Raw genomic sequence first — 17,321 nt, 5'->3', positions numbered from 1 at the left:
TTTGTGTGCGCGTGACATGCTTGCAAACTTTGGCGATGTTGTTACTTTCCAACATTAGCAACCTAGGGCTAACTCCGAGCGGCCATCCTTTGAGAATGATAAAATCCGGGGTTCATCTCCACACTAATTGGACTTTATCCCCCGTTTGAGAAAGCGGAGGGAAAAGAGCTCAGTCAACTGCTAACTGACAGATAGACATGTAATGTTCTATTGTCGTACATTCATTTGCCGATGAAGATGATGTTTGTGTTTCTTGATGAATAATATCATAAACGGGGCTAACTCTGAACTCCTTAATCCGAAAAGTGTAGCTCTGTCCAACTACTAAGACATTGATATCATCCCTAGAAGCCAAATACTTGCCAAATTTTCAGTGGCATAGAAACACCAGATCTTCATTTGGCCCCGGGATGCCAATATATTTTGGGTCATAAATCTATTTCAGACCACTGCTTATGTTGCTGACTTTGATGAAAAACGAGAAGGAGCCCCTAAATTTTCCTTCCCGAAAAAACTTGAATTTTCGGGGATTTTTGTAGCGTGAATATACTAAGCATATGGTCAGTCCTGTGATGTTTGTGTCTGTATGTGAAGCCAACTTCAGAGTCACTGAGTTTTCTACATCCTGCTTGTGGCTAAACCACCTTGGGACTTCACTTCCTAGAAAATAAGTGCTAAAGATGCCAAATTTGTACAGTCCCTACACCCAAAATAAAGAAGAAGAAGATCAGAATACGATATCAATTCAAACCACACTAAAAGATTGAATCAAATTAATTAGCTAATATAACTCTCATACTAAAAGATTGAATCAAATAAATCAGCTAGTCTAACTCGTGGTTTTATGTAGCAGTTTGTCGCCTGCTCACTTTTTATGGGAGTCTAGTTTCGAACTCTTTATATTATATACATTGTTTTAAGAGGGTTTCTCTAATTCTCTCTCGTCTCTGGTTTTCGGCCGCTCAAATTTCTACACGGCTGGCGCCTCCGTGAAACAAGCAGATCGGAGGCGGAGTCCGATTGTCTCCCCCTGCCGCCATCTCCACCGTAGACAATGTCTGCCTTCATTGTCTTCTCTTCCATTCTCCGCCTTCATCACCGGTTACGCCTTGCCCCACCCATCCATCTCCACCGCTACTGGTCGTTACTCCCTTATTTCGCATTGTTGTTTCCCTTTGCTTTGTTTTACTGGTTTAATTTTGTTTGCAATTTTTTTGTTTTTCCTCTCGTTGTTTTGACGAGTTTCTTCCTCCCGTTTACTTGGCGAGTTCTTTTGTCATAAAGCGTGAAACGATAAAACTGGTCATGACATATGTGAATATCATCCTAGGTGAGAAACATGACAATGAAAAAGAGACTCATCTGAACTATGATATGCAGTTCAGCTCGATGGAGATATTGTCAATGGATAGCAGAATGGAAATAGATACTCAGGTGGTGTGCAAGACTATTCAACCAGTGTCAGTTTTGGGTATGTTTGACCAAATTATTAAAGAAGCTTTAAGTTCCTCCAAAGAATTCAGCTTCAAATTTGTAAAACAGTCTGCGAGTCAAGTTTTCTGTAGCATTGCTAGGGAAGTTGTTTCTATGTTTGACCGTAAGGAATGTTTGACACCATTCCATCGATCTTTATTGTAGACGTTTCAGCCTATGATTAAGAATTAGCTTCTTTATTTTCAAAAAAGAAAATACATTATTTTAAAAACAAAAATTTTCCTTTTATTTTTTTTAGTCAGACCACGAGGTGTCTTAAGTAGACCTTAAAAACACTTTTTAATTTGTACCATACTCATATTAATTTCCGTTCGTACCAGATCAGCCCAATTAAAGAATAAAGTGCTGATCAAATTGATTTTTTTTATACAAGAGGGGTTTCGAACTCCCGGCCACTCCTTCGTATTTAAATTTTTTTTTTAAAAGTTTATTATTAAAAATTATTTAAATTGTCAACTCACTATCCGCAAGATAACCTGATGAAATGGATGGTAACCTGCTATTAGTGAAATTGCATACATTTGGGGTGTTTAATAGCTTAATTGTACTTTTTTTTTTTTATCATTCAGTGGCATAATTATACTTTCTAGTTACGTTCAATGGCCAATTTGGACCTTATTCCAAATTAAAAAAAAAAAAAAAAAAAAAAAAAAAAAAAAGATGAAGTTAGTCATCACTTGAGAAGTACGCGATATTGAACTACTTCAATTCAATAAGTTGAAAGAAAAAAATTATAAAGAGAACGTGGATGATTATAAATTTATAATTGTAATATTCATTGGTATTTATTTGTTGGTTAGTTTGTAGTAAAATAAAGGGAGAAATGTATATTACATCTGCCTAGTTTGATGCAAGTTCATTTGTTGTATCAAAGTATATTCAATAAAACATGAGAAATGTACATAGAAAATGTATGTTTGTGGTTACTGGTTAGTAATGGCTTTATTTTTGTTCAGCGAGGGCAATAAAGCAACGTTGACCATGCACTTCAAGAAACCAGGGGCCGGGGAGGAAGCGAGAGCGTACGTTTCCAATTCAATGAGCCCTAGCACAGCTAGCGCCAGAGGAAGTTACGAATTTTCCCAGGGACCTGCAACTTCCAGAAAGGCTTCCAAGCAGAAAAACCCTAAACCCCAACATCAGTATTTGGCACTCCAAGCTCAGAAGACGGTAGTCGTATGAAATATAATTTACATGAAAGTTGGCAATCCATATGAAATGTTGCTTTGAATGTTTATTTGAAAGCTTCAATTGAACTCAGAGGGTGCGTGATGTGAGAATTGAGATGTAGCTAGTTAAAATAATTCTCTGAGATTTGAAATTCTTGTCTGACGCGTTGACCTGCAAAGTTTGCTTGATTTACTTTATGTACTACTGTAATCAAGAGTTGGGGAGTTTTGAGATCAATGATGGAATTCTTTTTAATTACTTCTGTGAAAAATAGAAAAAAGATTTCTTTTGTTTTGTTTTTTTGGTACATTTGAGGGTGAGGTGAATGGGGAATTGAACTTATGATCTAGTTTGGTTATTCGACTCTTGAAACTGGATTGTTATGTTTAAGTTTTAAGAGAGCAATTTGAAATGTAAATTTCATATGAGGTCCTTTGAGTATAGTAGTTTTGTAACATTTAGTTCTAAATATTTGAATTGACCATCTATGATCATTTGACTTTCAAATTGTTATTGTCCTGTGGTCCAAGTTAACCATGTTCTTCAAACTTTCAAAATTTAACCAATCACGATCCTCATAGAAGGACCATGGATGGTTAACTTGGACAACAGATGGTAATAATTTGAAAGTCGAAGGACCATGAGTGGTCAATTTAAAAGTTTAGGACTAAATGTGGCAAAACCACTATGCTTAGAGAACCTCAGATGGTATTAACTCAAATTTTGAGTGTCATAAAATTTGATTCTCTTTTGTAAAAGCTGTTATTATTTACAGACACAACATAAAGCCTCAAATAGGAGTATGAGTGATTTAGTTGGATTCATATTTTGGCGGCTTTGAACATTTGATACTGATTCACTATCTTTCTGCTCAGGTTTTTTAGCAATGGTATTGGCAAGAGATGCTGGATTCCAATCTTATACTACAAGGTCTAAGTGTATGTATGATGTGTTCTTGAGTTTTAGAGGAGAAGACACTCGCAAGACTTTTATCGACCAGCTCTATGCTGCCTTAGTGGATGCAGGCTATCACACATTTATAGATAACCATGAGATAGAGCGGGGTGAAAATATCAAGTTGGGACTAATTAGGGCAATCAATCAATCTAGGAGTTCAATCCTAGTCATATCTGAAAATTATGCTTCTTCTACATGGTGCCTTGATGAACTTTTGATGATTCTTGAAAACAAGAAGAGTAAAGCACATATTGTGATGCCTATGTTTTATCACATTGATCCATCTGAAGTGCAGGACCCAATGGGGAGTTTTGCAACAGCATTGGCTAAACATGAAAACCGATTTTTTCTAGAAATTGATGAGGGTCTGGATGACCGAATGAGTAAGGTTAAGTCATGGAGGGCTGCTCTTAGAGAAGTTGCCAATATTGGAGGGATGGTTTTGCAAAAGAATGTTATGCCTCAAAGGTAACTGCATCAAAGTCATATACAATACTTGTCTCTAACACACTGCTTCTTTCCTGCCTTCTATGTTTTGATTGATTTAATGAAAGCTTCGATTACTTGTTCAAATGGCAGATAAAACAGTTAACTTATATCATCCTAGTTTTGAAAATGGAAACTAGAATGTGCTCATATGAGAAGTTGCATTGCCTCTTTTTGCAAATTGCACCAAGCATGTTGTATTGTACTCGGAAATAAATCAAATAGAAGAGGAAAACACTTGGATCCTTGTAATATGTTAATCTGATAATGTTAAGAAAATAGCAGTGTTGCAAAAATCGCGCCTAGGCGCCGATTAATCGGCGCTAGGGGCCCTAGGCGGTCCCTAGGCGCATAGAGGGCGCCTAGTGAGCTTTTCAACATTGGAAAATAGTAAATACAAGAAGAGAATTCAGACCATTGAATGTGGTCTTCATATTTTATAATTTTATGTTGTGGACTTTTCATAATTTTGAAATAGTCTAATGTTCTCTTTTATTTGTCAAAGCTCACAAGAGGCATGGTTCATCCAAAAGATTGTTGAAGTGATTGAAAATAAACTAAAGCATGCTGCTCATAGTGGAGGTCCTAGCCCAATTGGAATAGATGCTCAAGTTGATCACATCAGCATGTGGTTACAAGATAGATCATCTGGTATTAGTACACTGGTAATTTGTGGGATTGCAGGAATAGGGAAAACAACTCTTGCAAATATTGTATATAATAAAAATTATGAGAGATTTGATGGTGGCTGCTTTCTTGAAAATGTCCGGGAAACTTCAAGAAAACCTAATGGTTTAGTTGAACTGCAAAGAGAAATTCTCTCATGCATTCTAAACAGAAAACATGAAAGAATACTCAGTGTTGAAGAAGGGGTTGTCAAGCTTAAAGATGCCATGTGCTATAGAAGAATTATTCTAATTTTGGACGATGTTGATCAAGTTGAACTTTTGGATGCAATCATTGGCAGTACAAGAGATCTGTTTAACCTTGGAAGTAAAATAATTATTACCACTAGGCAAGAAAATTTGTTGAAGTCTTATCAAGGTTGTGCAGTGCATAAGCTTAGGTGTTTTCATTCTTATATGTCACTGCAGATCTTCAGTCAGCATGCCTTTGGACAAAATTTCCCCTCTGATGCCTGGTTTGACCTTGCTGGAAGGATAAGAGACCGCTGTCACGGGCTTCCTCTGGCTCTTAAGGTTTTGGGGTCTTCTCTCTTTGGGAAAAGTATGGATGTGTGGGAAAGTGTAATAAGGAAATTAGAAGCAATTCCAAACAACAAAATTCAAGATATTCTAAAATCTTGTTATGATTGCTTAGCAGATGAGCATGACAAGAATTTATTTCTCCATGTTGCCTGTTTCTTTGTTGGAAAGGATATGGCCCTTGTGGTTAAGGTATTAGACACATGTGGCTTCCAAACTCAAGTAGGCATTGAGAACCTCATTAATAGATGCCTCCTAGAAATTGATGATAATAACATGTTGAAAATGCATCAATTAATTCAAGACATGGGAAGAGAAGTTGTTCGACAAGAATCACCCAAGGTTCCTAGTAGGCGGAGTAGAATATGGCATCATAAGGATTCCCTTAATATTTTGAGAGATAAAAGAGTAAGTAATTTGGTTCCTTGTTTGGGTTTTGGTTCTCTACATGAATGTTTGAATATTTAGTTCCAATCAATTTAAATTTCTGTTGCATCTTTGCTTTTCTAGGGAACAGGTGTAATTGAAGGTCTTGCCCTCAACATGCAATATAACCTGGAAAATGATGATGACACTTTTAGGCCATTGAATCCTTTTGTGAAGCGAGAATGTTTTACCTTCCTTTCCTGGTTCCAAGATCCTGCTTCAATGATTTCAGATGACAAGGTCCTTGAAACTGATGCATTCTTCCAAATGGATAACCTGAAATTTCTTGAACTCAATAATGTTTGGCTCAAAGGGCACTACAGAGGTTTCCCTAAAGGTTTAAGATGGCTCTGTTGGCATGGATTCTCTTCAAAGTATTTGCCGATTGACTTTCCTTTGGAGAGTTTGGTTGCTCTTGAGATGACTAGTAGTACACTAGAATGCATATGGCAAGGAAACAAGGTAAAATGCTGTTTTTTTTTTTTTTTTTTTTTTTCTTTTTCTATCTTTTGATGACAGTCATATGCTCCATAGTTAATTTGCATAACTCTGAGTTTAATCTTCCTCATTTCTGTTAAACAGGATGGCGCACTGTTGAAAATCCTTGACTTGAGTCATTCACATAAGCTCCTCAGGACACCAGACTTCTCCAGATTTCCAAATCTTGAAACACTCGTGTTGAAAGACTGTATAAGTTTGCTCAGGGTCCATGAATCTGTTGGCCACCTTGTGCGACTTGTTTCTCTGAATCTAGAAGGTTGCAGATCTTTGAAGGAGCTCCCAAGAAGTATCGGAAACTTGAAAAACCTTGAAACATTAGTCATCTCCGGTTGCTCCAGTCTGGATGAGTTGCCATCTGCAGTGGAGTGGATGGAATCACTAAAGGTTCTCAAGGCTGATAGAATTTGGAAGTATCAATTAGATTCCGCTACTCGTAAGACAAACTTTTGGCAGGCACCTCTATGTTCTTGGGTGTCAAAGCCAAGAAAATTTTTGAATGTTTCATTGCCGCGTTTACCACAATCTTTAGTAAGTCTAAGTCTTGTGGAGTGTAATCTGCTGGAGGATGCTTTTCCATTGGAATTTGGCAACCTTGTTTTATTGCAAAAACTAGATTTGAGCAAAAACCCAATGCGCTCCCTACCAGAGGGGATCAGAAGACTTAGCAGTCTGCAGACACTAAGCTTTGAATCATGTCATTTACTTCAGTCACTTATTGGTCTACCTGATGTTAAAGAGCTATATGTGAATTACTGTAAATCACTAAAAGCTGTAACTCATCTTTCTACAAATTTCAAAGTAGAGTATCTTGGGATCGCCGACTATTGTGAAAAGCTGGTTGAGGTTCATGGCTACTTCAAGATAGAACCTATTGGAGAACTTTGTGAAGAGTTCCTTGAAGCCTTGGGTTTTTTCAAGTTACAGATGATGGTGGACATGCATGTAAACTTTTTTGATGGCATATCAACGTTTTACCCTGAGAAGTATCCTATCCAGGTAATTACGTGACTAGACCCCCTTGCTAAGGGAACTGTTGGACAGAGGCCAGTAAGGGCCAAGTCCAACACCATGTGGCTAGGGGGATTATTGGGTGGAGGCTAGTAAAGGGTCAAGTCCAGCACCCTGGCTCTCGAAAATGTGTGGTGGTAGGCCTAGGCGCCTAGGCACTAGGCGGTGGACAACTGCCTAGAAATTTGGCGGAATCGCCGTCCGCCTAAACGGCCTAGGCGCTAGGCGGTGGACAACCGCCTAGAAATTCGGCGGAATCGCCTTCTAGGCGGCTGACCACCTAAATGGCCTAGGTTCCAACTAGGCCGCGGTGGACTAGGCGCCCAAAAAAAAATCATTTAATTTTTTTTTTTTATTATAAAAAAACGGGCGCCTAGGCGCTAGGCGCCCGAGGAACGCCTAGCAATTTTTGCAACCTTGGGTATAAGGAAATAAAGTTGCGTCTTTGCTACTAGCTATAGCTTTTGGCGTAGTGGTTAGCGCCTGATTCTATTAGGCACTTCTCAAATAATACCATGCTATTAGTGATTTTGCAATTCTATTGTGCAGCTACTCTATGAATTTGGCATTTTTAGCACATCAATCCTAGCAAAAGAGCTTCCAGAATGGTTTGAAACGAGAAGTACAGGATCATCAATATCATTTGTTGTACCTTCTCAATTGCAAGGTCTAAATATCAGTTTTTTGTATGTGAAACCAAACTCCAAGAATGAGGAAGCTGACTGGTTCCCTTTGCCGTTCTTCGTAAGTATTACTAATAAAACCAAAGATCTCCGGTGGATCTACAACCCTACATGCTTCGGGATTCCAGAAGCCGAAGAAATGCTCTGGTTAAGCCACTGGTCGTTTAGAAATGAGCTGGAATGTGGTGATGAAGTTGATGTTTCAGTGGTTATTGGGAATGGGTTTCAGGTGATGGAATGCGGTATTAACTTTATATATCAAGAACTCGGAGAGGATATTCGAAATAGTTACCTGTCCTGGAAAGAAGTCATTGGTGGTGATCTACGAGCATATCGTTTAAGCACAGGAGAATACTTGCTCTGCCGTGCTACTTTCACACGCAACAATGAAGCAAAACAAATTTCTGAGCGTGCCAACTGGTCAACAACAAGCTGGGGAAAAAGTTTGTTTGAGGAGGACTCTATAAATTTCACTGGTACGTTATTTTTCTTCAAAAGTATTATACATTTCCTTATGAGTAACAAACACTTTATTCCTGATGAATATTACATTTTTCAGTATAAGTATTACTTTCATTTTGATTCGACCTGTCTCACGGATTCTCACACAAGTTTTTGCCTTAAATTAATGCCGTTGGGGATTGGGGTTTCGGCATTAAATTCGATTACTCTCATTTATCTTCTAGGACTAGGAGGTCTAAAATTCATACAATGTCTGCTCTGTTGCAGAGATTGATGCAATGACTTGGTTTGTACGGTACAATGGCTATAAAAGAGAGAAATTGTTCTGACGCTCACAAAAAAGACCACTTTGTATTCCTAATACTCCTCGTCAAGCTGAAGGAATGTACATAATTTATTAACTGAATGTACATAATTTTTAGACCTAACCCACAATGCAAGGTGGATCCTACTGCCTGGTATAACAATTGGGAACCAAAAACTTTTCACTGTTCTGACCTGAATTTTAACTGATAATTTTAGGGTGTTATAATCATCTCTAGCTTGAACTGAACTTTCCTCTACTCTACTATTGCCCAAAACTTCGACTATTCCATTGCAATAGCTCCTCTAGCTCTTCTTCTGCTTCCTCCTCATCACATTCAAATTCATCAAAGTCTACATCACTATCATCATCTGTGTCACCATAAAACATCTTAGAAAACAACACTTCATTTAATTTGTGACTGAAATGGATACAGACATACAGGAAAGCAGCTTATTACGTTAGATATATCTGTAGTCTAACGATATTCAGTCTAATTGGACTACTTAGCAAGTCCAGTTAACTTGTACCACATAATTAAGGTTACGGGAAAATCTTACACATACCTGAAGAAACTCCAAAAATCACACGATGATCCTCAAACAAATGATTGTATAGTACACCCCTTACAATTGGATCACCATCTGACCTTCCTTTGAGGACAAAGTACTTGGAGGGAGAGAAGAAGTAGTGATTCACTGCTAATTGACAGATAGACATGTAACGTTCTATTGTCGTACATTCATTTGCCAATGAAGATGATGTTTGTGTTTCTTGATGAATTGTCGTACATTCATTTGCCAATGAAGATGATGTTTGTGTTTCTTGATGAATAATATCATAAACGGGGCTAACTCCGAACTCCTTAATCCGAAAAGTGTAGCTCTGTCCAACTACTGAGACATTGATATCATCCCCAGAAGCCAAATACTTGCCAAATTTCCAGTGGCATATAAACACCAGATCTTCATTTGGCCCTGGGATGCCAATATATGTTGGGTTATAAATCCATTTTAGGCTGCTACTTATGTTGCTGACTTTGATGAAAAACGAGAAGGAGCCCCCGAATTTTCCTTCCCCGAAAAACTTGAATTTTCGGGGATTTTTGCAGCGTGAATATACTAAGCATATGGTCAGTCCTGTGATGTTGGTGTCTGTATGTGAAGCCAACTTCAAAGTCACTGAATTTTCTACATCCTGCTTGTGGCTAAACCACCTTGGGACTTCACTTCCTGGAAAATAAGTGCTAAAGATGCCAAATTCGTACAGTCCCTACTCCCAAAATAAAGAAGAAGAAGATCAGAAAATGATGTCAGCTCAAACCACACTAAAAGATTGAATCAAATCAATTAGCTAACTCGTGGCCTATTAATATCAATGTGGGACTCTTAACACGTGCAATGTTAGAATTCATGATGAAGGGTAGGTACCTGGACTAAGTATTTACTCCTTGTTTCTGTGAGTTCATTGAAGAGCTCAACCTCAGCATCCCGAATGGCTTCTATATCTAAGTACCCCAAAGTTTTGACCAGTTCTGCATCAAAGTTGCTTATTGGTGCAAGCTTGAACAGGCCCTGAACCTCATCCAGTTTCTCACAATCATTCACCTGCAAGAATAGCGTTGTCCAAAGATTTGGCAGATTTCTAATGCCTTGCAGTGATGTGCATCCTGCTGCCTTGAGTTTAGTGAGGCTCAATGGGAGCTCCGGGAGCGTTTGGAGATTCACACAATCGTCTAACCACAGTTCCTTGAGCACACCGAGGTCTATGATGTTCTGTGGAATGCTGCAAATTAGGTTGCCACTTAAGTTCAAGAAATGTAACGAGGGAAGACCGGTGATGCCAGTCGATAACGCATCGTCTGTCAGGCTGCACTTCACGAGACTCAGGCTCACTAAGGAGCGCGATAAAGAAGACAGCACGAAACTTTCAGAATATGGAGCTTTTTTTAGCCTCGATAACCAAGACCTCCACTGTGTATGCTGGTGACCGAAAGCTACTTCATCCGCGTGGAGTGTGGTTAAGGATTCGAGCTTCCCTAGCTCCGTTGTGGTTGTGGCTAGCCTCGAACAGCCCGAGATGACGAGGTGTTCCAAGGATTTTAGGTTGCTGAAACTTGTTGGAAGCCTCCTAAGATTCTTGCAGCCTCTTAAGTTGAGAAAAGTGAGTCCCTCAAGATCCCCAATTGATTCATGAATCTCACACAGTTTTGTGCAGTCTTTTAGGATCAGTCTTTTGAGACTAGGAAGGCCACAAAAATTTGGGGTTGTCAGGAGGCTATGGGAGTGACTGAAATTGAGGATTTTCAAAAACCTTAGGATCTGATACATGACACAATGGATATATCTATCAGTAAAACAACATAAAATGAACATTGTTTAGTACACACAAAGTCAAGAAAATGGGGGCCGGGTAACCCTAGCTCAGGATACAAACTTGTAACTACAATGTCACGAGTTCGAATCTCAGCTCTCTTGGTTTGAGTTGGTCAGCTATGGGCAATCTAGACTGATTTACCTCTTTGTGGTCCTTTGTCAGCTCACAAGGCGGGATTTACCCAGTGCACAACTGCACACCCTCGGGTACCGAGTTTCCCTCGCCACCCAAAACTAAAAAGTCGAGAATGGATAGATACCATACCCTGATTCCCTCCCAAGCTTTTTTCAAGCTGCCATTTCTCATGTCCAAACCAACCAGACCCTCCAAAGGAAAATCATCAGGAATGGACTTTGAACTGAATCCATGCCAAGAGAGAAATCTTAAATTCACGGGTAGCAAAGCATAGGAGCCAGATAACTTTACACGACTCAGCTGCAGAATTCTTAGTCTCTCCATTCTTGAAAACGCATCAACTTCGAAGCATGGTTCATGCGAAATTTCTGCATTGTTATTTATAAGTTGTGACAGAAAGTTGAGTCTGCGACGCTTTTGCACATTTTCGCGATTTCCTCCTGCATAAAGTCTTTCAGAATCATTGACATTGACTCTAGCTTTCCTGAACATTTGCATATCCAGAACAAGGCCCTCAACTTTTTCTGTCCCCTAATGGAAAAAAAAAAAAAAAAAAAAACAATCCAAAAATATAATGCTTATAGATACAGAAAATGTGGGAAATATGTATGTATGTGGTAAATGAAGTATGGAATTGGATTATCTTTACATTTTTTGCCTTCAATACATTGAAAGAATCTTTATGTATCCAAATTCTGCTTCTTTTCCAAGGCTCCCAAGGAGATTCTTTTCGAATAATTTCTCTTCCCATATCTTGAATAAGCTGATGCATCATAATTTTACTCTTACTAGCAGCATTATCAATTGTTAACAGACACCGATCGATAAGGACTTGAATTCCATCAACCGAAAAGAAACCACATCCATCAAGCACAGGCACCACATAATCCTTGTTTTTACCAACAAAGAAACAAGCAATATCGAGGAAAATGTTCCTGACATCATTATCTGGCAACGAATCGAAACTGATCCTAAGTTTTTCGAGAATTCTCTTCTGAGGAATCACTTTCAGTTTCTGTAATGCACTTTCCCACACCTTAGGACTTGTGCCACATAATGCTGACCCCAAGACCTTAAGAGCCAAGGGGTTTCCTTCGCAGTGAAACACAACGTTTCCCGAAAGGTCCATGTAGTCCTCGGGTGGCCACTCTTTCCCAAACGCGTGCAGGCTAAAGAGCTGAAGCGATTCTTTCTCACTCAACGCCTTGGCCTTATACATCGTGCAATCACAAAACTCGCTGCCATCAAACAAGTGATCGTTTCTCGTAGTTATGATAACTTTGCTCCCGGGATGCAGCCATTCTCGCATGCCAAGAACCGCGTTTAACTGATCTGTATCCTCAACATCATCAAGAACAACAAGAATCCTTCTGTAATTCATAGCTTCTCGTATCATCACAGTGCCTTCATGGACATTGTGGATCTTCTTCACTTTTTCCCCGAGGATATCTCTGAGGAGCTGTGTTTGAAGGCGGGGCAGGCCATCGTACTGCTCTGAAGCTGCTCTTATATCTGCAAGAAAGCTACTGCCATCGAAGCTGTGATAGTTGAGATTATATGCAGTCTTGGCAAGGGTAGTCTTGCCTACACCCCCCATCCCATACACTGCAAGAATATCGACACTGGTTGATCCATCTTGTAGCCATAGATTGATCTCCTTGACTCGAGTTTCTATTCCTATAGGGTGCTGAGAAACATACAGAACTTTGCGGTTCAGCTTTCTTGCTGCCTCCTTCACTATTTGTTTGATGAACCTTGATTCATACCTACACATTAATGGCCCAAGGCATCACTATATATATATATAGGGATGGATATAAGGAAAATGATCTGAGATGATTGATATGATTACCCATCAGCCTGATTGTGAGAGACCATTCCCCCTAGATCTGCAAGTTGTTTGAGAGCAGCCCTCCAGTGGGTCACCTTCTTCATCCATTTCGATCCCACTGCTCGATCTTCATATCGAGCAAAAGCCTTAGCAAAGCTCCCTCCTTGCTTCCTCACATCAGAAGGATCCACGCAGAAGAAAACAGGAAGAACGAAGAATCCTGCAGAGCCACGCTTTAGCTTCCAGTCCATAATCCACACAAGCTCATCAAGGCACCTCTCCGATGACGCATAGTCTTCTGTCACTACAACTATCGCCATTCTTGATTCTTTAATGCTCTTATTAATATGCAATTCTTCTTCTTCTTCTTCTTCTTCTTCTTCTTCTTCTTCTTCATGGTCAAACTGACAAGTTAGGATGCCTGCATTGGTCAAGGCATCAGAGAGATGACCCCCAAAGCTCTTACCCACTTCCTTGCTCCTCAAGCTTAACAAAACTTGTACTCTTGAATTCATCAAATTAAACTCTCTCAACAAGAAGAAGAAGAAGAAGAAGAAGAAGAAGAAGAAGAAGTTGAGGAAGAAGCTATATATCTAGTGCAGCAAGAAATAGATGGTATTGCTGGCTGGCTGGCTGTTTAGATCAAAGTGCACATTGTAATCCTCGAAATCAATAGACAATAAATCAATAACGACATTTTTTTATGCTCAGCAAAAGGGAATAAGCTTTTGTTTTTAGAGATAATAATAATAATATATGCAAAAAGTCGGAATATATGTTATCTAAATTATTATTACCTTCCTAGAGTCTTTGCGGATATAAATCTCCGGTAATCAACTCATCCATCATAGGCATTTTTTTCTATACATGTTTCTATAATCAACTCATTCATCATAGACATATTTTTCATACATATTTCTAATGAGATTCGAATCCACGTACTCAGTGGCGGAGCCAGAAAGTCGAAATTAGGGCCTGAGAGGTCAAATTTATAGAAAAAATTTATCATCTTAGTCGATATTAGTATCAACTACACAATATTATTATATATATACCATATATGATTGTGCCAGTAGCATTTGCAAAAGAAAAAAAAAAAAGCCTTTCAAAGAAAAAAATGAATAAATAAATTATAGGACAATTGGAAGTAGGAACAAATATTTCTAGTCAAAGCCATCGAGTACTGGCGTACAGCATCTGCTACGTTTTTCTTCCAGAATTTTTATAAAGAAAATACTGCCTCCCACTTTTTTTTCAACTTTTATTTTTTCTCACAAAATCATTGATAAATAGTGAGGGAGTAAAATTTGAGAAATATATGAAATAATTTTTTTTTTTATAATTGGAAACATACTTTTGACAATGATGTCCTGATTGTCAATCATCAAGCAGTACTAAATGGAATAAAAGGACAATGATGTCCTGATTGTCAATCATAATTTTTTTTATTTTTTTTTGAAACAGTCAATTATTTATTAATCCTTTTATTATTATTCTTCTTTTTGGAAAAGAGAATAATAAAAGGATTAATAAATAAAGCAAGCCAAACCAAGTGCCTTGTGGTCCACTAGTATCGGCTTACTCCCCTAAGTGAGAGGTGTAAGGTTTGAACCTCACTTAAGGCAAGTAGTATGTATGTAGGGTATCCTCTTCCTTATAATAAAAAAAAAAAAAAAAAAAAAAAAAAAAGCAAGCCAGCCAACTATAGCACTATGGGAGTTAAAAAGAAGCTAAGGGAAGGAACAATAAGAACATGAGCTTAGATGTCAAAGTTGTTAGCTCATTGTTTTGATTGTGAATTCTCAATCTATCTCTCTTTTGAAATATGGAGAACAACAAAGTGTGACGAATTAGCTCAATCTTGGAGAGGGACTCACAACCAGTTCCATCCGGACTCACAATCATGGATCAGGGTCTACCTTGTATTGTAGAGCCTGGTCTAAAAATAACTTTCAGATTATGTATTTGTAATGACACATTAGAGCCTGGTCTAAAAATAACTTTCAGATTATGTATTTGTAATGACACATTTTGTACCTACAGTTAACAGTTTCTGCACCGTACCTGTACATAAATTGAAAGCACATAACATGATAACTGTACTACAGACATAAACATTTTAACTGTAGGTACAAAATATGTTAACTACTGACACATAACATGTTAACTAATATCTTATGTGTCTACAGTTAATATATTATGTACCTGCAATTAACAATACGTATTTGTAATTATTATATTATGTGCCTTCAATTTGCTTACAGATACAAAAACGGACATATTATGTACCTATAGTTAGCAATTTGTATTTATAATTATCATTTTATGTGCCTTCAATTTGCTTATGAAACTTAGTCCATGGTATAACAATTGGGAAAAAACATTTTGCAATTAAGAACAATAAAAAGATTGAATCAGTGTGCCCAACCCCACACTGTCCGACGAATAAGTGAGCTAAAATTGACCCCAACCCCACACTGTACGACGAATCAGTGAGCTAAAATTGACACCAACCACACACTGTCCAACGAATCAGTGAGCTTAGACCTGGTAATTATGGATACGACCTGTTAACACAACACGAAATCGGATACGAAAATAACGGGTTAATGTTTAGTCTTAATGTATCTCGGGTTGTTAAGACCCGTTATGTTTAGTGTCTTAACGGGGCAACCCGTTAAACCTATTAAGAACCCGTTTAACCCTTTATTATTATCGTGTTAACCCGTTTACACAAACCAGTTTATAACCTACTAAGAACCATTGTCAAGAATGAGATTACAAAAGATATCATGAACATGACTAAGGATGAATTTACAACATTAGACCAAGATCCTACACCAACTATTAATGTTCAACAATCTAAAATTTGAATTTTTCACCAACTATTAATGTTCAACAATCTAAAATTTAAATTTTTGTTGTGTTTAATTTTATTCTAAAAACTAACATTGACTTCTTTAATTATGATCATTTTATGAATGTTATAAATTGAAAATTTTTTTTAGTTTGTTTGATGGACTAGATTGTAGTTTTTTTAGTTTGTTTGATGGACTGGATTGTAGGTTTTATTTATTTTTTTTATATGGGTCATTATCATGTTGACCCATTAACAAATTGCCAGGTCTAAGCAAGCTAATATTGACCACAATGGGAGTCGAACCCATGACCTTCTGATCCGAAGTCAGACGCGCTAATCCACTACGCTATGCGGTCAAGTTGATTCCCATTAGCTTCAACCAGTAGAATAACTTGTCACTCAATCTCTAAGCTCTCAAATGTGATGTCTACACTATATGTATAAAAAACATCCATGGCTGCTGATCTGAGGGAGAACTATAAGCAATAGTTCTCCTAACTAATTAACTTCATTACTAAATAATCAATAAATATTAAAAAAAAAAAAGAATTTAACATTATTTGGCATAAATTATATTATTTCGTACAATATTTTACACAATTTTCGTATAAATAATGTTTTCTGTTATAAATATTTCAATTAGTGGCCATTAATCTTGAGACTCTTCATTTGCCTTCTACTTAATATCTTGTTTATGATAAGTATGTGAAAGGTTGTAATGGTCCCTATAAATTGAGGGTGAAGGCTTAATGAAAAGATAGTCTTATGAAATTGTGTTCTATACATTGTGTTCTTCATCTCCCTTTTACTTATCTATTCTATATACTCATATACATACAATCACGAAGCAGTACCGTGCAAACATCACGCGAGAACTGAGCTAGTTGATAGGCCAAATTACAACACGTTATCAGCACGAGTCTCTATTGTAATCTCCGGTGAACGGTACTATTGGTTCATTTTCCTGTGCATTTTGTTTTTTTTTTTTTTTTGAATCATATGCCATTGTTTATATATAAATATTATGTGTATATATGGCTATGAGTTTGGTTTGGAACCTTCAATTATTGTTTCTATGAAATGAGTGATTATTCTTCTGGTTTGTTAACAACTTTTGAGTGATGAACCCCTCATCAAGACATTGTTAAGAATTTCGGTAAATACATGAATTTGTAAATACATATTATCTTTATTTATTCTCTCAATTCTTGTATATGAGTTAGGCTCTATATGAACCACGAATCCATGGTGCTTTGAAATGGTAAATACATGTAGTTATATGCCAAATTACAACACGTTTGCATCGGATGATAATGAGGATATAGGCCAAATTGTATGTATTATCCATGTATGTTCTATGACTATGGATATCGAATGCATAATCGGTCCTTATTATATGTTTGCATCGGATTGCTGTGTTTGT

At 37.6% G+C, this 17,321-nt stretch overlaps 2 protein-coding genes and 1 non-coding gene across 6 annotated transcripts; 1 reads left to right on the top strand and 2 right to left on the bottom strand.

The window, feature by feature from the left end:
* The first annotated feature begins 2,361 nt into the window (after positions 1-2,361).
* On the top strand, positions 2,362-8,927 carry LOC109174622 (TMV resistance protein N-like). 2 transcript variants are annotated; one of them, XM_019323874.1, is made up of 7 exons: positions 2,362-2,664; positions 3,540-4,089; positions 4,613-5,720; positions 5,823-6,200; positions 6,321-7,235; positions 7,797-8,406; positions 8,660-8,927. In XM_019323874.1, the coding sequence occupies exons 2-7, from the start codon at positions 3,551-3,553 to the stop codon at positions 8,719-8,721; spliced, it is 3,612 nt and encodes a 1,203-aa protein (XP_019179419.1). In that variant the 5' UTR covers positions 2,362-2,664; positions 3,540-3,550; the 3' UTR covers positions 8,722-8,927. The 2 variants fall into 2 exon arrangements, with proteins under 2 accessions (XP_019179419.1, XP_019179418.1); XM_019323873.1 differs by lacking the exon at positions 2,362-2,664 and having other exon boundaries at positions 3,228-4,089.
* Positions 8,928-8,936: 9 nt separating this feature from the next.
* LOC109174620 (TMV resistance protein N-like) lies at positions 8,937-13,617 on the bottom strand. 3 transcript variants are annotated; one of them, XM_019323870.1, is made up of 6 exons: positions 13,060-13,616; positions 11,857-12,973; positions 11,337-11,738; positions 10,127-11,017; positions 9,263-9,968; positions 8,937-9,067 (listed from the first exon to the last, which is right to left on the bottom strand). In XM_019323870.1, exons 1-6 carry the CDS (start codon positions 13,551-13,553, stop codon positions 8,961-8,963), a joined length of 3,717 nt encoding a protein of 1,238 aa, XP_019179415.1. In that variant the 5' UTR covers positions 13,554-13,616; the 3' UTR covers positions 8,937-8,960. The 3 variants fall into 3 exon arrangements, with proteins under 3 accessions (XP_019179415.1, XP_019179416.1, XP_019179417.1); XM_019323871.1 differs by having other exon boundaries at positions 11,857-12,719; positions 13,060-13,143; XM_019323872.1 differs by lacking the exon at positions 10,127-11,017 and having other exon boundaries at positions 13,060-13,617.
* A 2,563-nt stretch (positions 13,618-16,180) lies between these two features.
* TRNAR-UCG lies at positions 16,181-16,254 on the bottom strand. Its single transcript has one exon. It is a non-coding gene; the product is annotated as a tRNA-Arg (tRNA).
* Positions 16,255-17,321: the final 1,067 nt, after the last annotated feature.

This window comes from Ipomoea nil, unplaced genomic scaffold, assembly GCF_001879475.1.
Source record: "Ipomoea nil cultivar Tokyo-kokei standard unplaced genomic scaffold, Asagao_1.1 scaffold0642, whole genome shotgun sequence".
NCBI lineage: Eukaryota > Viridiplantae > Streptophyta > Magnoliopsida > Solanales > Convolvulaceae > Ipomoea > Ipomoea nil.
This window is presented reverse-complemented; position numbering and strand designations above follow the sequence as displayed.